Consider the following 22,405-nt stretch of genomic DNA (forward strand, 5'->3'; position numbering starts at 1 on the left):
TTATGCTGAAAATGGTATCTCTCCCCAATTTACATGTCCTCATACCTCACAACAGAATGGAGTTGCCGAACGAAAACATCGGCAACTTCTAACTCTTGCTCGAACCCTAATGCTTCATAATCACGTACCTGCATACTTATGGGGTGATGCCATTCTCATGTCTTGTTACCTGACCAATCGTTTGCCATCATCCTCCATTGACAACAAAGTACCTATTAAACTTGTTTATCCCAATCGAAGCTTGTTTTCCGTTGCACCAAAAGTTTTTGGTTGTACCTGTTTTGTTCATATTCTTGGGCCTAAACGTGATAAACTTGCTGCTCAAGCCATTAAGTGTGTGTTCATTGGCTACCCCCGAAACCAAAAAGGGTACAAGTGCTTTGATCCGGTAACTCACAAAGAGTATATCAGTGCGGATGTCACTTTTTTCGAGGAGCGGTCTTACTTTAATCCTCTTACCTCTACATCATCTGAAATGCCATGTCCTATCCCTTTACCTATCCCACCTATCCCGTTGCAATCCTTTCCATCTCCTACGCTGACTATGAATAGGTTTCAGGATCCTCCATTGGTCTACACTCGGCGACAGGACCCCTCTCATGGTCGACCATCAGACTCTTCTCAAGATGTGAGCTCCACTGAAGTAAGTATACCTGATGTTGTTCCTTCAAATGACTTGCCTATAGCCCTGCGCAAAGGCAAGAGACAGTGTACCATGCATCCTATCTCTCACTTTGTTTCCACTGCCCATCTTGATGATAACTTACAACAGTTTCTTAAGGCTATGGCAGTTCATACAGTCCCAACTAGTCATCAACAGGCCTTACTCGATTGTAAATGGCGAACAGCTATGCAAGATGAGATGGATGCCCTCGTACAGCGTGGTACCTGGGAGTTGGTCGATCCACCTGACGACTGTGACATTGTTGGCGCCAAATGGGTATTTACAGTCAAATATCATTCAGATGGATCATTAGAGCGATACAAGGCTCGATTAGTGGCTAAAGGTTACACTCAGACATACGGGGTTGACTTCTTTGAGACGTTCTCTCCAGTGGCAAGATTGGGCACTATTCGTCTTATTATTTCAGTTGCGGTTCACTCGGATTGGCCTATGTATCAGCTTGATGTGAAGAATGCCTTTTTGTATGGTGATCTTGAGGAGACCGTGTATATGCAACAACCTCCAGGGTTCGAGAAACAGGGGGAGTGTAGTAAAGTGTGTCGGTTGAAGAAGGCTATCTATGGACTTAAACAAAGTCCCAGGGCATGGTTCCACAAATTATCAGAGGTAGTTTCACAGTGTGGATTTGAACGATCTCCTTTGGATCATTCTCTATTCATCAAGAAGACCTCTACAGGTATTGTTGTCATGATAGTATATGTTGATGACATTATTCTGACAGGTGATTGTGGTCAAGAAATATCTGTTACTAAGGCCTTCCTTCAAAAACATTTTGTCACGAAGGATCTTGGTCACTTGAGATATTTTCTTGGAATTGAAGTTGTGGAGAACAAAGAAGGTGTAGCATTGTCTCAAAGGAAGTATGTCCTTGATCTTCTGCAAGACACAGGGATGCTAGGGACCAAGCCGGCTAATCTCCCGATGAATCCTCGTATTCATCTTCATGATGATCAATCAGAACTAGTAGATTCCCGATCTTACAGGTCTCTTATTGGAAAACTGCTTTATGTTACTGTAACAAGACCAGATATTAGCTTTGCTGTTGGAAAATTAAGTCAGTTTATGGAAAAACCTAGAAAAGTCCACTGGGATGTGGCGTTGATGGTGTTGAAATATCTAAAATCTTCCCCAGGCAGAGGTCTCTTCTTTAAGAAAGGTGAATATCTAGATGTTGTTGCTTACAGTGATGCTGACTATGCAGGGTCTGTTGATGATAGAAGGTCAACAACTGGCTTCTGTGTCTTTGTTGGGGGTAATCTCATATCATGGAGAAGCAAGAAACAAAATGTGGTCTCTAGATCAAGTGCAGAATCTGAATATAGAGCAATGGCTCAAACAGCTACTGAGATGACGTGGATTAAATCTATGCTAACGAATATGAGTATTCATGTTCCTCTTCCTATGAGAATGTATTGTGATAACAAGGCTGCTACTTATATTGCAAACAATCCAGTATTTCATGAAAGAACTAAGCACATTGAGGTGGATTGTCATTACATTCGTGATCTTATAAAAGAAGGTGTAGTGTCTACAGTTCATGTAGCTTCTGAAGACCAAGCCGCAGATATGTTTACGAAAGCTCTTCCGATTGGTGATTTCTCTAGATGTTGTGACAAGCTGAGCATGGTTGACATCTATGCTCCAGCTTGAGGGGGAGTGTTGAAAGTAGAAAGTTTGGCTTTAAATGTGGTAGTTAGTTGAATATTTAGAAGTTAGGGTTCTCTTATGTCATTTCAATATTTTATGTGTCCTCCGTTTGTAACTGTTACAGCCGTGCCCTAATCTCTCTTTTAGTAGAGATTAGTGTACGAGATTGAGTAAGAAGTTTTACCGCCTCTCTCTCTCTCTTTCTTTCTCTCGTTCTCCCCTTCCCTATTACGCAACATCATCAATGGTCTGGGTCCTGATTTTAATATGCTTACTAAACCACTACAATGCTTACATCAGCTCCCTACTTTTGATGTGTTATAGGCAAAGCTACTCCAAGATGAGAATACTATGAAATAATAAGCAGAGGAAAATGACACAGCTAATTTGACATTTAAGTGCTTGACACATATACTTGTACACATTTTGGATGGGGGAGTGGAGAAAATCAGGAAGGCAGAGGTTGAGGCCAGTTTAAGAAAGGAGGGGGTGGCATTCCCTACCCCCAATATTCTAGGTGGAAATAATGCAGGGAATCAAAGAAGAGTACCCACATGTTTTCAGTGCAACAAGGATTATTCCATTGCTCAGGTTGGTAGTGCACCCAACCCTATATCCAAGTCTTCACTCTCTTTATCTGATGATCTTTTTACTCCTAAGTCCAAACATTAGTTGTTTTGTTTTTTGTAGTTGTGTAATTATAATGTAGGTTTAATTCTCATAAATTAAAATGATTTGATCATCTGTAGTTGGCATTTGGTTGTAATTTCATAAATATTATTGAAATTTTCATTAATTTGTAGTAGAAAATACAATGCAAAGATTTATGGCTTGACTTGGCTGAGTTGCCGAGTCAACTCATCGGCCCGGTGACCATGCTTCCCGATCCGAGTCCAATTCACGACTTTGCCAACTATGATTCACAAGAGAACGTGTGTTAGTCTTGTTGCAAAGTTTACTTTTTTTTTTCAGAAAATAAGTGTTTAAGTTGTTAACTCTGCAAGTATAATGTTCTTCCTTTCCATGTTATCGATAAAAGAGATTTTAAGCTATTTGAAATAGCATGTTATGATGTTTAGAGACCTGCTCTGGTTTCTTCTTTATCTAGAAGTCGATACTATGTTATTTCCATTGATTCTTAGTTTCGATATACTTGGATAGATTTTATGAAGCATAAGCATGAGGTGTTCCAAATATTTTGAGCCTTCTACCTAATGGTCCAAACTAAGTTTTCCTATAATGTCAGGCACTTACAATGTGATGGTGGAGAAGAGTATTCATCAAATGAATTTGTTATCTTTTTTCATAATAATGGAATAAGTTGGCAAGTTTCTTCCCCACATACCCCACAACAAAATGGGTTTGTGGAGGGGAAGCTCAGACATATTGTAGAGAGTGCAATGGGTATGTTACATGACATTCATGTGCCCATCTCTTTGGACAGAGGTTTTTCACGTGGGTTTATGTTATAAACCGTCTCCCTATGTCAATATTGGACTATAAGTCCCCTATCTTATGATGAGTTGTCACGTTTTTTGGTACATTTGTTATGTACATATTGACTCGTCAAAAACAATTTTCATGCCAAATGTAAGTTTGTAGGATCTGTAGATCACTCCAAAGGATACCAGTGTTGATCTTACTAGTAGGTGCATCGAGACTTCCAAGAATGTTGTTTTGTATGAGCAGAATATTGAAAATGATTCGAGCAGTTGTCTTCTAGCCTTTGTCACATGGGTGCAGGTTGTAGGTACTAGTGTGGGTGGGGATGCAGGTGTGGGATGCGGCAAGTTCCAAAAAGATTGGGTGCGGGTGCGACGAGGGCATATATATATATATATATATATATCTGTCTGTGTGTGTGTGTGTGTGTGTGTGTTTGTGTTATATAAGTAATTTTATTTGTCTTAACCTTGTGATGGTTTATGTTCGATTCCTTCCATTTTTTTTTATCCTTTAATTGGTTTCTCTTTTTCTGCCCCTTCTAATTCTTTTGTTTTGCCATCAACTGTCTTAGTAAGATTTACTTTCGGCTCACTTTTGGATCCATCGGTAAATCCCAAGAAGCCTTTACCTCCTATGTGATACGTCATAGTAGAAACCCAATTCACATAGTTGGTAGGGGAAAGCTTAAGGAATGGTTGAAAAGTGAGAGATTCCTTTTCCTCCGTTTTGTGAAGACAAAGTCTGGCCATAAGAACCATGACACACCAGAATAGGAGGCTTGAATTTGCTGAGCGGATGGTCCAGCTCTACACAATCTGCCAGTCACCCTTAATGCCTTGATGATGCTGAGAGGGAATCCTTTTAACATCACCTGTAGGATTGGTGAATAGGCTTGGGCATCGGGCCAGCCCGGCTTGCTAAGGAGTCGGTTTTCGGCCGGTCCGATACCTGAAACTTGAGCCCGGGCTCAGCCCGGTGAAAATTAAAAAATATATGTTTTAATGTAAAATAATATATAAATATAATTAATTATAATAAAGTATTATAATTATATATAAAAATCAACAAGAATAAAATTAAAAAAAACTTATCGAGCCCACCCCTGCCTGGGTATCCGTTGGGTACCTGGCCCGATGCCCAGGCTTACTGGTGAAGATCCACACTGATGTATCAACAACCAGTCAGCAAACAGCCAGCAATTTGCTCCAGCAGTGAACTCAGTTCTTCCATGGCGTACTCCCCAACTTGAACGTATACATGACAGACTCTGATACCATGCAACTTGCAAGGGAAGTACATATGGATACAAATCTATATCTTCCACACCAAATATACTGATTACTGAGTCACACACAAGAAAAGGAAGATATAGATACAAAATCTATGGCCCTAACAACACACTGATACACTCAGGCTGAAACAGTACATTTAATTCATCAACTTGCTCTCAAAGAGATTACAATAGATGAGGTTTATATATATACAAGAAGAAAAATAAGAAATATAAAAATTTTTATTACAATTTAACATCTACGTGGGATCCATGCATGTAGTTGTCTCTATTATCTGGAAATGTTTACAGACTTTAACAGCCTTGAGACACTTGCTTTTGTGTGGTTAATTTGTTCCTGCCCTAGTACAAGCACAAGTAGACTTTTGCAATATAAGGGCGATTAATTTGCCATGGAGCCCTTTGAAAAATGACTCTAGGTAGCTGGAGAAGACTTCCGAAGCAGGTGGACTCCCTGCTGTAGACATGTCTGTGTTGACTTAGCTTCTTTGAGTGTTCTTGGCCTTTTGACGGATGTTGAGCAGTTTTGCTGAACAAGCTAACAAGAGGTTCAGTTAATTCCTTTATGACATCTGAAATGTGTAGATGTGGTCGGGTTTCAATAGTTCAACCATGATTTAAATACCCACACTAAATTTGATGGAAAAGGTCAATGCATCGTCTTCATGATAGTCCTGCAGAATATAAGTTTCCAAACAGGTGACTTGGTTGACTCGCACAACATTTCTTTTTACATTATTAGTGATATGAGTGCCAGATCTCTTTCAGGTCATTGGATTGACATTTCTTGCCTTAGAAGACTTCTAAGTTGATTCATGACAAGAACATTGTATAATTGATAGTCATTTCTTTTTGTCAGTGCGTGATTTAGAACTCATGAGTATCAAATATCTTTCAGGCCATTGGGTTGAAATTTTTTGTCCCAGAAGACTTCTTTGTGCAGGAGGGTTCCTGATTAAAGTTGTTGAAGTTTGTTTACTGCAAGTCTGCAATGTGTTGCTTGGTGACAATTTGCCAGCCTTCTACCTTGAATCAGGACTCTTAGTACTGACGACGAGGTTAGCTGATAAAATTTTGGAAAGCAATGGCAAAGGGACGGCTGTTCAGTAACTGTAGTTGCTTCTGTAAAGTTGGGTAGCAGTAATGAGCATGGAAGATTCTGCTTTATGTTATCTCGAGTAAAATTTTTACCGCGGTGCCACCGAGTAATTTTTTTACATCTAAACTTGCTGCCAACATGGTAAAAAATGTCCAACACTTCAGTGCAGTCTGACAGTTAAACAATTTGGTCAAAATGATTAACACTTTCTTGGAGATTGATAAACAAACAGCTTGTAAAACATGAACGTTTGGATCAAGAATTAGAGTTTGTAATTGAATGAGCTGAAAGTCAAATTCAATTAAAAATTGGTTTTGAGATCAAGAAAAAGTTAAAATGGATTTTTTTTTTTCACATCTAAACTTGCTGCCAACTTGTTAAAAAATGTCCAATACTTCAGTGGAGACTGACAATTAAACAAAGAGGTTTGGAAAAATGACTAACACTTTCGTGGAGATTGATAAACAAACAGCTGGTAAAACATGAACGCTAGGATCAAGATTAAAGTTTGTAAATGAATGAACTGAAAGTCAAATCCAATTAAAAATTGGAATTGAGATAAAAAAAAACTTAAAATGAATTTGTTTTTACCTCTAAACTTGCTGTCAGCCTATGTCACATGGGTGTGGGCCATGTGTGGGTGCGATACGGGTATGGTGATACGGATACAGACATGGTAATTTTGAAAATTTTGGATATGCGAATATGGTAAAATTTTATATTTTCAAAAATAATAAAATAATAAAATATTAAATTAATAGTTCATTTTTATAAAAAAGTTTGTTTTATTACAAAAGTTTTGAGTATTTGAAAGGATTGTTCATGAAAATAATTAGATGTATAAAAAAATGATAAAATAAAAAAAAATATGAAATTAATAGTTTATTTTTTTGGCGTATCCTACCTGTATCTGTATCTGGATACACGTGTCCGTGTATCAGATATGTGTACGTGGGTTTAATCCGTGTGATAGAGCTGCCAACTTGGTAAAAAATGTCCAACACTTTAGTGGAGACTGACAATTAAACAAAGAGCTTTGGTCAGAATGACTAACACTTTCGTGGTGATTGATAAACAAAGAGCTGGTAAAACATGAACGCTTGGTTCAAGATTAAAGTTTGTAAATGAATGAACTGAAAGCCAAGATTAAAAAAAAAAAAAGACTTAAAATGAAGTTTTTTTACATCTAGACTTGCTGCCAACTTGGTAAAAAATGACCAACACTTTAGTGGAGACTGACAATTAAACAAAGAGCTTTGGTCAAAATGACTTGACACTTTCGTGGAGATTGATAAACAAAGAGCTGGTAAAACATGAACGCTTGGATCAAGATTAAAGTTTGTAAATGAATGAACTGAAAGCCAAAACCAATTAAAATTTGGTTTTGAGATAAAAAAAAAAACTTAAAATGAATTTTTTTCTACATCCACACTTGCTGCCAACTTGGTAAAAAATGACCAACACTTTAGTGCAGACTGACAATCAAACAAACAGCTTTGCTCAAAATGATTAAAATTTTCGTGGATATTGGTAAACAAACAGCTGGTAAAACATGGACGCCTGGATCAATAATTAATGAACTGAAAGCCAAGTCCAATTAAAAAATGGTTTTGAGAAAGTAAGCTGCCACGTATTTGACATAATGACGCCCATTTGAATTCATGACATGATGAGATTTTTAGTGGACGCATAACGACGTCACATTAAACGCATGAAAACTTTGACAAGACTATGAGTGTACGCAAGGACTATTCGTGCAACAAAAAAGTTAAACGGGGGTTTACGTCCTAAATCTGCACCTTCATTTTGATCGTTATATATATATATATATATATATATAGAGAGAGAGAGAGAGAGAGAGCGAGAGAGAGAGAGAGAGAGAGAGAGGGAGTGAAAGAGGAGAAAGTGGGAAGAGGGAGGGACAAGAATCAATCTACTTAGCCATTATAATGACATCTCTAATCTCCTGAATACCATGAGAGAGAGAGAGAACCAACCAATTCAGCCTCTTTCTCCTTTTTGTGGGTTTTCTGTAGTGATTCAAGACAAAATATTGGATCAAAAACAGTTTTTAACGTTAATTTAATTTTGTATTTTAAAAACTCATATTGTGCATTACTCAAGTGATTTTCAATTGAGTCAGTCAATTCTCTGTCTAATCAGCCAATCTTGGTGTGGATTGCTTGAGTCCTAACCTCTGACCCAGTAATTGAACGATCTTGATTCCTGAGTCGGATCGTCGGTTTGTCAACTTATGCTGTCAGAAGGTAGTGATTCAACGTTGTAACCGGAAGGACTTCAGTTCAAGCGAGGACACTCCGTGAGAATTTAGCAAACATTTCTAACAGGTCTAGGAGGGATTCAAACTTATTGGCCCATTTGGCACGAGCCCTCACAATCTATTCTCTCATCCTCACTCTACTAGCACCCATCATCACTATCTAATGGCAGCTATCTCAAATTATTCTCTAAACGCAAAAACTGGCCTGTTTAGATTCCAAAACTTCCCACAATAATATCTTAAATGGCCTCAATATGAAAACATGCTTCTTCATCTGCAAGTCCTATGGCAGCATGGAAGATGTTAAGTCTCGTCTTCTTGCTCTTGGATGACAAATTCATGGAACCCGTACAACAATCAACGCAAGTATTGACTGTAGAAGGATATAAATGCCCAAGAATGATCAAGATATAATGGATCTAGTTCATGTCATACATGTCAAGGATGACCAAGCCCGGTGTGAAGTAGAAACACAACCAAAACATACTCCAATTTCCTCCACAAGACTTTGACCGATCCATGTGTTAACTTCAAGGTCATGAGTAGCATTCATGTCCTTCAACCCAAACAAATCAAACAAAAAACCAGGCAAGATTTTAATATCTGCCCCTAGATTGTGCAAGACACGCTTAATGATTATGTTTTTATGACACAAGAGATGATAGGAGCCACCCGGAGGGGTGGCAGTGCACTAGGCAACAAGGTAATCCACTTTAAAAGGGTCTGAGATTCAAATGTCGTGATCGCTATAACAACCCATTGAGCTCATCCTCTAGCCGATGCAAGCTCTGTGAACCCTGTGGCTGATGGGCATAGAGGGGAGGCAGTTGCCTTTCTTCGGGGCGGTGGATATGAACCTCGGGGCGGTGGATATGAACCATTCACCCTTTAAAAAAAGAAAAAAAGAAAAGAGAGAGATAATAGGAGCCACTAGATCTTGAGCTTAGTTAGAGTTTGATGCTAAATTACCAAAACTCTCCTCTCAATTACCCATACATTCTTGTAGTACCCCACTTTTAGTAACATTATTACGGCTCATGCAGCCTTATTGGTGGTTGACCCAATTGAGTACATGTAGGGCTGGCGTCTGCTGGGCCGGGGAAAACCTGGCCCGGGTCGGATAGGCCGACCGGGTAGACCGGGCAGCGGTCTCGGGCCGGATAGGCTGGCCCGGTGGCGGCCCGGCCCAGCCCGACTCCCGGGCTCCCCCTCCTCCTGTCCTCCTTTCCCCCTCTGGGCCAATCCCTCTTCCTCGGCCCGGCCCAGCCCAGCCCGACTCCCGGGCTCCCCCTCCTCCTGTCCTCCCTCTCCCTCCTCCTTCCTTTTCCCCTCTCCCCTCTGGGGAAATCCCTCTTCCTCCTCCTCTCCGCTCCCCCTCTCCTTCTTTCTCCTCCTCTCCGCCCCCTTTTCCTCACCGCTCCCCCTCTCCCTCTTTCTTCTCCTCTTTCTCCTCCTCTCCGCCCCCCCTTTTCTTTACCGCTCCCCCTCTCCCTTTCTCTCCTCTCCGCTCCCCCTTTCCCTACCGCTCCCCCTCTCCATCTTTCTCCTCCTCTCCGCTCCCCCTTTGGCCCTTTCCCTACCGCTCCCCCTCCCTCTTTCTTCTCCTCTCTGCTCCCCCTCTCCCTCTTTCTTCTCCTCTCCGCTCTCCCTTTCCCTACGCGCGCTCCCAACTGAAGTTCGGCGTGGGAGGTGGCTCCTGCACTGCCTGCCGCAGCCCACGGTCCGTCTGTAGCAGCTCCGAGACGGGAGGGGGAGCCGCTGCCGGGCCGTCGGGTATATTCTTGATGTTAACACGCCAAACGGGCCAGGCTGGGCCGCATTTTGGGTGGACAGGCCCGGTACCCGGCCCAGCCCGGCAATATTACGGGCCGGGCCCGGGCCCGGGCTTCAGGGCCGACCCGGGCCGGGGAAAACCTCGCCGGGCCGGGCCGGCCCGATACCAGCCCTTACGTACATGGTTTGGATTGCACCGACCTAAGAATGGGTGCAATTATTGATGATGAGTATGGAATTATGTTGTAAAGCAGAGAGAAAAGATAGTCTTTCTGGAGTTGAGAGTTTTAGATCGACACTGACTCCATTTCCCCCATCCGAGAGTGCTGGAGGAGGTCACTGGAGCCCGCATGGAGGTGGCCATGGAGGACGCGGTCCTCTATTTCGACACAAACTTTCGCCTGCTGACAAGAGGCAGCACCAACAGGCAACAGATCCTTTGAGGCAGTCGAGGGACATCTGCAAAGCTGCATAGAAGAAGCCCAAAGATGGGGAAAAAGGAGTGGTGTCTTCGGGTGAAAGCACAAAAGAGCGAGCGGAATCAGAAGGGAGGACAAACCCTAGTTGCCCATAAGGTAAAGTTTCTTGGGCATCTATTGCCCGAACTCAAGAGGTTATCCAAAGAGGCCTACTGTAAGACCATTTTGTCCCTGTAACACCTACCAAGCCATTCTAACACTCGGCGATAGGGGCCTTAACAAGAGAATTTGGCCATGGGAGGCTGGATTACACCTACATCCTGCGCTCATTAGAAGATGTCTGGAATGACATTCCAACGGTAAGATTCATGGCGGTGGGCAGAGAGAACTTCATAATTAAAGTTTCATTAGAAGAGGAGCCACAAAGAGTCCTTACCCCAAGAAGGTGGTTCATAGTAGGCAAGATGCTTGTGGCGAATAGTTGGTGTTCAGGGGACCTGCTCAAGGTGGAAGAAACTAGCCGAGTGAGTATGTGGATTCCCTCAGACTTATTGATGGAGATGTGGAACACTCGACTCTTTAGGGATGTGGCGAACATCATAGGAGCCAGTGTGTAGGTACAGACCTTTTCACCAAGATAATAGATAGATTAGGTTCGTGTGGCTCCTTATGGAAGCGCCTCTAGGCTACACACTAGTACGAGAGGTGGAATTGGAAGTGGAGGAAGGCAAATTCGTCAGTCAAGTAATTGAATTCGATGCAGAGTTGAAATAGTGTCATCACTATTTGTTCAATCAGCCGCTTCCCAACAAGATGTGAGTACTCAAAGCAGCAGAAACAGGACAGCCCTCCCAAAGACAATGAATGGGGGCAAGTTAAAATTATGTGTAGGAAACCGAAAGCCCCAACCCATCCCACAGAGACGTATGGGGAAGCAGTGTTGAAGGGAACAAACTCTCAATCCTAGCTAGGGATAGAACTTAGAAGGGACCTTACGAAAGCCATGGATGAGGAAGAGATACAAACTCCTGTTCACAAACATCTCACGACGCAAAGGAAGTGAACTCTACACAAACAATCTTGACTCAGATAACTGAGTGACGCAGCAATCACAGGCAAGAAACCGTGAACAAAGCACCCTCTCTATCGGAAGCAAATATGGAGGGCCTCAGAGAATCTTCCTGGTCTTGAGGACCAAATGGACATAGTCAATGAGGAGTAACGGAAGGAAGGTAAAAGCAGCAGTCATAGTAAGAAGACCAATTCGGCTAAGGAGAAAGCAAACAAAAGGTCACTAAAGTGTAAATAAATCGGTGCACTCAAGAAAACGCGCCAACACCCTCGCCCCAACCAGTTGTAAGAAGCAAAGCGATAATCCAGATGGGAAAGAGGAAGAGTAGACAAAATTTAAAGCAAAAACACAAACTGCTAAAAGAATGCTCTGCTAATCAAGAGAACCAACTACCGGACTGTGCAAAAGATGCAGAAACGGACACAAGTGAAGTAAAGAATTTCTCAAGATCAAAGTAAGGAATGGCAATGAGAACGCAAGCGGCCACGACAGTAGGGCCAAGGGTGAGGGTGGCACTGCCCCATCCTAATTCGTGTTTTATCTTGGAGCATAAGGGGCCTTGCTAGAAGGCAGGCCAACAGCTAAAACTGGAAGTTTACGGTGATTATGAACACCAAATTCAATGATGAAGCGGTTCAGAGTTTCAGCTTGAAAGTGCCCAACTATGGTATAGTGACAAACATCAGTAAAGGGAATCCCTGGGCTAGGATCATGGACCTTTGGCATCAGCCATCCATTAGCCTGCAGCAGTACTCCATAAAAAATTACTGGATTTAGCTCCAACTTATCGATATGGCCACAGGGGAAGCCTTTGCAGTTTTTGGTGCTTACCTTGATCCTGATTTTAAGATAAAGAAAAGCCTACACCCGATCCTAGCCCATGCCATAAAATGATGCCCCCTTCCCCCATGTTGAATTGGAGATTCCAATTCAACTCCGAAACAGGTTGGAGAAAACAGGTCGAGCACCGAGAATCAGAGCCTGTCTAGCATTTACTGATTTTGTTGATGAAGGAAGTACGATTGAGATTAATGACACCTCCAATCTCTACTGTTGGTCCAACAACAGGTTTTGCATTGACCATTGTTTTTTAAATGTGAAATGGGCGGACAAGTTTTTGCCTGAAATGTGGGCATGCTGCCCAGGACAGTATTCGATCACAATAGTCTGGTTATGCACGCCTCTAAAAAGAGGATTCACTCAGCCAGTAAGCCCGTTTTTCGGTACTTCAACCACTGGGCTTCCTTACAAGAATTTGGGCCAAGAGAACGGACGTGTCATGATTAATTGTTAACTAAGCTAGGTAAGCTGAAGGATGCTATCACACAACGGGATAAAAAGAACCTATCATTGGTGCAGGTGATTAGCTATCGATCAAATAAGCAGGTAAGTTGGGGACCTTGCTGCCATAACAGAGGAGCTCTACATCAGGAAGGCACTTGTCAAATTTGTTATCATGGAAGAACCGATTTGGTGTTAGAGGCCAATGATAAAATAGATGATAGGGACAGATCTAAAGACTCATGTCATGAAACTACCAAAGGAAAACGAAGAAAAATCAGATTTCGAAAATATGATCGTATCAGGGTGCTGTCAAGGATTTGCATGATAGTTTTTTTGGCTAGTTCATACCATTTCAATGACTTTCTTGGCATTGTACAGCCGAGCTTCAAAGGAGATTAACGAGGGCTTTATAGTTACTTGGTAGGAAAACGCAAGATTGTTAGACGTCACGGAGCGCATACAAGGATCCAGCTTGGACCCAGACGGCTATCCCAAATTCTTTCCTTCCACAGCATTAAGTCAAAACTCATGTTTACAACACCATTAAGAATTTCATTTCATCGGGGGCATAGCGAGGAACATCAAGCGTACGCATATCACTCTTTATCTCTAAAATGGAGAGATTGGAAGGGAAAGGAATGGATGATCATTCCTTTTCCTTTCTTCTCCTTTCCCTCCCCATTCCCTTCCATCCATTCCTTTCCCTCTCTTTCCCTTCATCCAAACATAGCGTAAGATCCAAGGCGACATGCATATTCACAACTCTGACCAATCTCTTTATGTGACACTCTTTTTAAGTTTATTATCAGGATCATGGTAAAGGCATGTGTCCCGTTCTATCTGGGACTATTTCTCCTAATCAAAGTGCATTCTTACAAGGGAGGTGTATTCAAGATGCCTACTTGTTGAATCACGCCGTCATCCATAACTTGAGCTCGAGCAAGAGAAATCAATGTGTATTAAGAGCGGTCTCAGCAAGCCACACGATAGAGTCAACTGAAGATTTCTCAGGGAGGCTCTCTAGCATCCGGATTCCAAGTATGTTGCCCCGACTGTGTCCATAGCCCCGTCAATCAATGGAAGGGAAGGGGAATGGTTCCAACCTAGCTTTGACAGTTCTTGACGATCATGGAAATGTTTACACAGAGCCTCGCAAGGAAGTAGCATTTGAGATTACTGAGGCCACCTCCCCTGGGAAAAAAAATGTGAACATTTCCAGTCCACCTTCTACGCCAACGATGCTTTGGTATTCACTGAAGGAAGCACTAAGTCTATTGATGAACTGGTGTTGTCTGTTGAACAATACTCAGACATGAAACCACTTTCTTCGGGTTCTAAGTGTAGAGGAGATCAAAAAATAGTAAGAGCTCATAGATAGAAGCACGGAAAGCTTCCTACAAAATACCTGAGGCTCCCACTCTAGCTAAAGAACATCACAGACAACCAATCCACGCAGCTAATTACTAAGGTGGAGGTGAAACTAGCGTCATGGAAGTACTGGCTCCTAACTTATATAGAGTGTGTGTGCCTAATCAAACACATGGTGGCTGGGATCCCACAGTATTGGAGTCGGTACTCAAAGTACCGTCTAATGCTATCAGGCATATCGAGCATCTAAGCGCGAAATTCATATGGGGATAGAGATGAAGGTCGTGGATGGCACCAGGTCCAATGGGAAAGATTATGCTTACCTAGGAATGAGGGTGGCATTGGAATTACGTGACGAGAAGATAGGAATAGACTTATCTCAAGTACTTAGTGTACAAAGCTCACTTTCGACTCAATATGTGCCTCGCTGGTGGGAAGAAAATACCTATCCACCAAAACAGATTGACCGCCTGAAAGGCGATTTTCAAGTTCTAGAATAGCATTAGAGAGAATATTTGTTGGAAGTGGAGATCAAGTAAAGTTCTGGCTTGATGACTAAGCTGGTAGGCCTACCATCAAGAATGTTCCTGTAGAACTGTATAGGCTTGTCGAACAGTCATGCACCCATTGGTTGATGAGATAATAGAGCACCAGGGATAATGAAACCTTAGTTTTCCCCACAGATTTGATCGCAGCCTCATGAAGCCATCCTAATTGGGTAATAGATCAAATGCATTCAAGTAAACCACTGAGTCACGCGAAGGCGCTCGCCCCATTTCTAGACATGCCATATGTTATGCGATGAGGCGCAAGGCAGCATATAGAACTAGAGGAAACACTTATAACTAAGCAAATGATACCAAAGAGGTCTGGAACCAATTTATGGAAATGCAAGCTTACCAAAGAATTTTTCAAAGATACCACAAAGAATTTAGTCTGATAGCATGATCATGTCAAGCAAGAAGCTGTCATTGGAAGTCTCTCCTAACAGTCAGCCTTAATTTTTCCAATTAGAGGGAATGGATACAACCTCCTACAGGGTGGGAGACTCTGAAAGAAACAGTGTAGTCTTGATCTCTTAATGCTTTTGCTTGGTTTTCCCAAATCCTCTAAAGAGGCTTGTGGTTTTTTGGTCCCATTTTTGCCCTGTAAATACCATTCTTCGGCAATAAATTCAGGGGCCATGCGCAGCAGAGGTTTTCCTGAAAAGATGTTGCTCGTGCGAATCACCCAAATAATAGATATGACGACTGATGGAAATGTTGCATAGTCATTTCATTATGGATGATATGTTATTGGGAGATGAGACAACATTGAGGCACCTATAAAGTGGTTTTGTGAACTACATCTCGATAGTTTCAGCTGAAAAAGTTGCTATTTGTTTATAGGCTACCAGTCGTGCATGGTTGAAGACTAGTTTCGATGTTCTCTCAAAGAAATTATCAAGTCTGATATATGAATTTCTTAGGTGTATGGGAGTGGAAAGACCTTGCATTCTTAACAATGCTGACTGCATTCGGTTTAATAATATTCCAGTTCAAGACCTTGTCTCTCAGACTGTTTGGAAGCGCACGTAAAAGACATGAAGAAAAATGGCGGGGAATAGGTCTGGTATGTTCCAACAAATCCACGCGCCCAATGGTTCACTTATCCAGCTTGCAAGGGAAGACTACCCATGCTAGATAGACTCCAACGTAAGGGAGTTCATTTGGCAAATTGTTGCTTCATCTGCCAAGCAGATGGAGAATCCATAAACCACCTGCTGTTCCAATGCCAATTTGCTGCTAAATTATGGGACTTAGCTAGGAAGAAATTCCACAAACAGAACCAGCCTCACCATAATGTCATCAGGGAGATCAAGAAATGGTTTTCTTCCAGATTCAAAAGAAGGTGGGTGACAAGGTGTTGGAAAATACGTTTTGGGGTAATCATCTGGAATACTTAGTCCAGAAGAAACCACATAGTTCATGACAAGAACAAATTTAACTTTAATCCTGCAGTTCAGACAGTTTGGAGAAACTGTGAAGACAGCTGGATTGCTGCAGAGTCCAAGGACGAGGAGCGGATTTCCATTAGAAGTTGGGAGAGAACTGGGTGTTTGGCTGGAAGATGGCGACCTCTCTGTCCAAATCATGTGTTCATTCAAATTGTTTCTCATTGCAATGGAAACAGGAAGTGTGCAGCTTATGGCATAAAGAGACGTGGAGAAGATTGTCAGTAGTGGTTTACAAGAGTTTGTTGAATACAACATAACTCCGGAAACTGGTTTTCTTATTCATATGTTAAGATTTGTTGAGGTGGCGCAGGTCTCAGGGATGGTTCTCATATCCAACCAGAAACGATGGCTCCGATGGCTGGGCGATTGCTTCAACGGAAGATGCGTTCTTGCCACTGAATTCAGTTCTTTGTCTGCCATATCTTTCAAAATTCAATTCTCCTTTGAGGATCCTACCCTGGAGATTGCATCCTTACTACTCAAAGTGTTCTAAAGCCTCTTCTTCATTTAGGGTATCCTGTTTTGGCCTAATTCGGCTCTCTGTATTACATTTTGTTCAGTTTGTTTTTGACTGTACAGATTTTGATTGTTTATTCAATCGGAAGGTAGCCTCCAACTGGATCGTTTCTTCTTCAGTCGTGCATGGTCAAGCTTGACAATGTCAGAAATATTTCCGATAACCCACAAAACAGTAGATATGGACTGATTTTTGTAAACATATTTTTTTTAAGTCCTTTATTGTATTATATATATATATATAAAGGGAGGAGGAGGTGGTGGTCTCCTCCGCCGGCCAACAGCAGCACCAAGCAGGGCGCCAAACGACTGCTTGGGAGCAGCCGTCGGCCGGTGGGAGGGAGGAATCCCCTTATCCCTTCCATGTTAGGGTTGAAAAAACGTAAGGGAGAGGGGTTCTTGTGGTCATGCATAATCAAAGATGATCAAAATCACAGGACAAGAAAGTTCACTGGTCGTCTGGTCCGATCAAAGTCACATGCCCTAAGAAACCGCTAATCAATCCGAACAAGTTGCATAATTAATACAGAAGACAACCCAACCCACTAGATAATTTGCTTTCACGATGATCTTCCAAATGAAGCCAGATTTTTCTCTGCAGGTACAAATGCCTTGCAGCAAAGAACTTCCAAAAAAAAAAAAAAATGAAAAAATGAAAAAATCTCCACATCAAATAGGGTATATAGCAGTCTGACACGGTAAAGTCTGATACACGAACATGAACACAAACACAAAGAGAGAGAGAGAGAGAGAGAGAGAGAGATCATGATCACGATGCAAAAAAATGAAGATAACCTCAATAAATAGCAATGCGAAAGTTGTAAAGAAAACCTCCCCACGATGTAGCAGGGGATAAATCTGTCAAGAAACTTATAACAAAGTAATACTGTATCAGCTTCCCCAAGATCTACAAAGTGCACTTCTACAGTAATTTTGTTATATTTCTCAGTTTCTCTTATTATTTTCAAGAATTGCTAGCCTTAAAAATTTGCCATGCTCTTGAAGAATGCTCTCGTTGATTTATTTCAGCATTGTTACACATCCGCATTGTACAATTGTTTTCCATGCAATAACAAAGCCAAAGAAAACCTGCAAAACTACTCATTATCCAGGCAGCAACCCAAAATCCTGCAGAAAAGAGAAAAATCAACATAGAAGAGGGAAAGAATGACAAGTAATACCCAAAACAAAAGCAGGTAAAATTACCTTTGATGCAGCCCAAATAAATATTCGGATAATGGCCACTGTAGCCAAAATGAATGAAACAGAACTGCAACCTCAATATGCCTGAGTTTGAGGACACCATATTCCTCGGCCGCCGTCCTTTTTCATAGTGTCCTAAGAAGTAGAATTAGATTTTAGCTTTCGTTTGGAATCCAATGATGCCAAGCCAGCACCTAGCCCGACAGGTGTCTGAACTTCCTGACCAACAGTCAAGCCATCATCTTTACTGCTTCCATTTGCAAGACAATTATTGGTTTCAATGGGTTGTGCATCAGTGGCACCAGAATTGATGATGCTGAGTAGCTGTGTTAGTTGTGGCAACGTCTGGACTGAAATACCCTGAGGACGGATGAGCAGCCCCCTTGCAGCAGCCTTTTTTCTAACTTCTGCAGCAGCACGAGCAGCTCTTTCATCAACCCCTCTTCCTCGGGGGATGGCATCACCCATCATTGCAGCACTGAGGTTCTTGTTCATGGGTGTGCCACTACTCGCAGACCCTCCAGCTGCTACTTGGAACGCTTGCATAAGATCAGGATGTGCCTACAAGGACTCCAGGTTAGTTAGAGGCAATGAAACTCGAAAAATCTACTCTTGACCCAAAACATGTCAACAATAAAATGCCAAATAGTTAAATAAGAACAAAGTAGAAACATAAGAAAAAATATGCGACAATTTTTTGTATCAAACAAATAAAAATGAATATTTAATAGCAAATACATTCAGGCCCAAATAGATAGTATATTTTTCAGCGCATATCAGAATTAAAGTAACCCAAAAGGATTTTGCAGTTCATGTTAAGTCATACTGGATCTGGACCTGGGTCTAAATCCAATTCACTCAACCTCAGTTTTCTGTATTATCATAATGACCGTACATAACTTTTTTATGATAGGGGGGTATTGTCAAGCCGTGTAATGGTGGTGTAACTCTATAAATTAGTAAAACCAAGCCAACTGGTGTAACTCTATTTATAATATGGCCAGGCATTTTTCTTTTCTTTTTTTTGGTAACGCCTGCCATAATGGTATGTTCGGTACCCACATTAGCTTATTCATCTCTGCATATATGACGTCATTTCTCTTAGGATTGAAGGCCAATCAATAAAACCAAAACCCCTAATTCAAGAGAATGCAATTAGGACGGAAATAAATCAAGAGAATGCAATTAGGACGGAATATGGTATGTTAGGTATTACTTAAAATTTTTAAGGGCAAACATGGTATGGAAAACTAAGAAGGGCATAGCAGGCATTTAATAAAATGTGGAGCGAAGAAGTGCAATGCATAGGGTCAGCTTCATGTGATTTTAGGCAATGTTCAATCGCATTTGTTGTATGACATTCCCCATTTATTAGACACTGCACAGTTAACGTTGATGTCATGATTTATTCCATATGTTTACTTAAATGGTTTTTTGTTATGCTTTTATTCCCCCGTAATTGACGTTTTATTGTTAAATGTGACTGCATCTTGATAGCCATAACTAATATTAATTGTTGGAACTAGAGTTCTAGTTTGATGCGATTCATGAGTCAACAGAGTCGTGCATGACACTACTATCCATGACTAAATTGACAAAATATATGAGTTAAGATCGATGGACGTTCAATCACTATAGGTTTACGACGGCCACATGGTTGAAAGTTGGCAGGGGAAATCATTTCATGATAATTGAATTCATTTACTAATAGTTACAATCTTATTTTGATGGCATGATCGAATCTTTATGTATGCCTAAATGAAGTGGAATGATTGAACATACAGGTAAGGGATCGGCTATGTCTGGAAGTTGGCAGCAGATGATCCCACAATTCTTTCACGAGAAAGTTATTACTTAACACTACAAACTGGTAAACAGCATGCCTCATGGGAAATGACTAAAACCAGTCCCAAACTTCGACTGATTGAATCCATTCCCCATAAATAATATATGTGCGAGTGTGTGTTCAAGAACATATAAGAACCCAATGCAGGGCTTGTTTAGGATCATCACATAATCGTGCACACTCTAGGCACAAAGCAGAACACAATATTTACAAAGGCTAACAAGGGTCAAACTGACAGCCTTTTAATCTCTCAAAATGCTTAGGGAAGCACTCAAAGCAAGAGTAACCCAACGCTGTAAAAAACATATTGTAACACATATCGGTAAGGTTAATTGATACTTTGTATCGCAAGGTATCGTATCATATCATAAATTTATCGTAAAACTATAATTCAAAAAATCAGAAAAAATAGAGAAAGAATTAGGAAAATATCAAGAAAAAAAATTGTGGCTGATTCCATGCAACAAAGAGGTTTCATGACTTCTTACAGAAGAGCCTATGTTTGTCTTCCAAATAAGAAAAAATGCAAATAATCATTCATATAATGCCAAAAAAAAATCATAATCAAGGTTTATTATAAATATGCAAACCAACATAGGCAATAATGTTTATATTAAATTTAAAGTATGCTATAGTACATTTCAGCTTTGTAGATTTGTTTGGCACATAAACCTTGTGCTAGCTATTAGTGAATCCATACACGCTCACAAATTACATATGACTAGTAGAACTCATGAAATATGAGACCCGTTATGTGTTGCTCAATTCTACAGATTGGGATGATACATGCTATCTTCTCAGAAGTACTTTTAAAAGCCAAATTGACAGCTCAAAATCATTCTTTAAATGAAAAGAATCAGAGAAAATCAAGAAAAATCAAGAAACAAAATTATGGGTAATTCCATTTTCATGGTTTTGACCTGTACTGCATGATACATATATGATACACCATCTATTGATGGTGTCTCGTATTGTAAAATTAAAAAAGAGACGATATGTATCATATGATGCAACTCCATATTGTACGACATACAACAATGGAGTAATCCCTCCCAGTGTCATCCATATCGCACGATACATATCGTATATGTTTCAAAAACCTATATGATATGCCTACGATACACGATACCTGTATCGTATGATATGGGGATAAGATGATTTTTTTTTTTTTTTTTTTTTTACAAAATAACCTCTTACTTCTTCTTTCTAAACATGTCTAAAAGTTGTGAGAGGGGGAAGTTTTACTAGTCATTCTATAAAAATTGCCCATTTATGTGATAAATCATTGATTTAGGGTCTGACGGGTGGAGAAGAAGGTTTACTCATGGCCCCATGGGGACGATGAGACATTGAGTGATGATAATCATTATATATTATATGTTGTGAACTTGTAATGTAATCTAAAACACTTTTAAAGTTTAAACATTAAAGTTGTAATAGACGCTTATTATGTTATTATGAATTTCTTATTTCTCATTTCTAAATGTGTTGTTAATATATTATGGTTTATGAATGATGTGATGAGTTTTTCTATATAGAACACATTTTTCAGAAACTTTCTTTGTTTTTCCTGATTTTACCGATTTTTTCTAATTTTCCTATTTTTAAAATTTTTTATGAATTAAAAAATTAAATTTACAATATGCTACACTATGTTTACGATACGTTACGATAATGTGTTATGACTATGATCTGTCCATTACATACATGAATACTTCTATAAACATCAAGCATCAATTACTAACATTTCCAGATGCTAACACTTTTTTTTTTCGTAATATGAATACTATTGATGCTTTGTTATGGTTACACTACTTTCTTTTCTTATTTTAAAGACTCACTTCTCTATCAAATTAGAAAAGAAGGCAATGCTAACTGAGCCTTTGTTCTATTTTGGTTAGATAATAAATGGAAGAAGGAAGGATGACCACACCACTTCCTTGCTTTATATATATACATACATATATGCATTGTCTAGTCAAGCCAAAATAGAGTTACTTAGTGTCTTAATCACTAAAAGGTTTCTTGCAAAAAGGAGGAGAAGAGGCCCCCAGGAGTCTGGGTCAGTGGGATTGACCTCATTCTCTTTATCATATATCATTTTGCAATTTACAGTAGTGACAAATTCACATTGACTACATTGACATCCAATATGTACAACCAACGTAACCACATATCTAAGCACAACAAGCTGTTTCACTGAGCAGATCCAAGCATAACTGAATATATGCCTTAACGGCATCCTTCAAAGTTACACATGATCTTGGACTGCGGACAATTTGCTCTTTAGAATCTCAGATACCAAACTAATTGATTTACCAATTCTTTTGCAAACAACTCAGCCACTTAATGCTCCATAAAAAAGAAAATGAGGTTCAATCTACGTGTTTTTGCCTTTTTACCTCACAAAGTGTCTATCGCCTTTCTACTTCATGAGAACATAAAGTATGAAAAAAATAATATATTTATAGTACTTTGA

At 40.4% G+C, this 22,405-nt stretch overlaps 2 protein-coding genes across 3 annotated transcripts in view; one reads left to right on the top strand and one right to left on the bottom strand.

The window, feature by feature from the left end:
• The window catches only part of LOC116245523 (polynucleotide 3'-phosphatase ZDP), a 32,951-nt gene extending 26,715 nt beyond the window's left edge, over window positions 1–6,236 (top strand). The window contains exon 11 of one of the 2 annotated variants that reach the window (XM_031617025.2): window positions 2,657–2,918. In XM_031617025.2, the coding sequence (XP_031472885.1) occupies window positions 2,657–2,692 (36 nt within the window). In that variant the 3' untranslated portion in view covers window positions 2,693–2,918. Of the gene's footprint in view, window positions 1–2,656; window positions 2,919–5,967 lie in introns of those variants that run through there. The other variant, XM_031617024.2, reaches the window with a different exon arrangement.
• An 11,416-nt stretch (window positions 6,237–17,652) lies between these two features.
• LOC116260180 (clustered mitochondria protein) overlaps window positions 17,653–22,405 on the bottom strand; it is a 53,132-nt gene continuing 48,379 nt past the window's right edge. The window contains exons 29-30 of the mRNA XM_031638322.2: window positions 18,084–18,641; window positions 17,653–18,005 (exon numbers count right to left, since the gene is read on the bottom strand). Coding sequence (XP_031494182.1) covers window positions 18,216–18,641 — 426 coding nt within the window. The 3' untranslated portion in view covers window positions 17,653–18,005; window positions 18,084–18,215. The remainder of the gene's footprint in view (window positions 18,006–18,083; window positions 18,642–22,405) is intronic.

The sequence above is a fragment of the Nymphaea colorata genome, chromosome 1, assembly GCF_008831285.2.
Source record: "Nymphaea colorata isolate Beijing-Zhang1983 chromosome 1, ASM883128v2, whole genome shotgun sequence".
Taxonomy (NCBI): domain Eukaryota; kingdom Viridiplantae; phylum Streptophyta; class Magnoliopsida; order Nymphaeales; family Nymphaeaceae; genus Nymphaea; species Nymphaea colorata.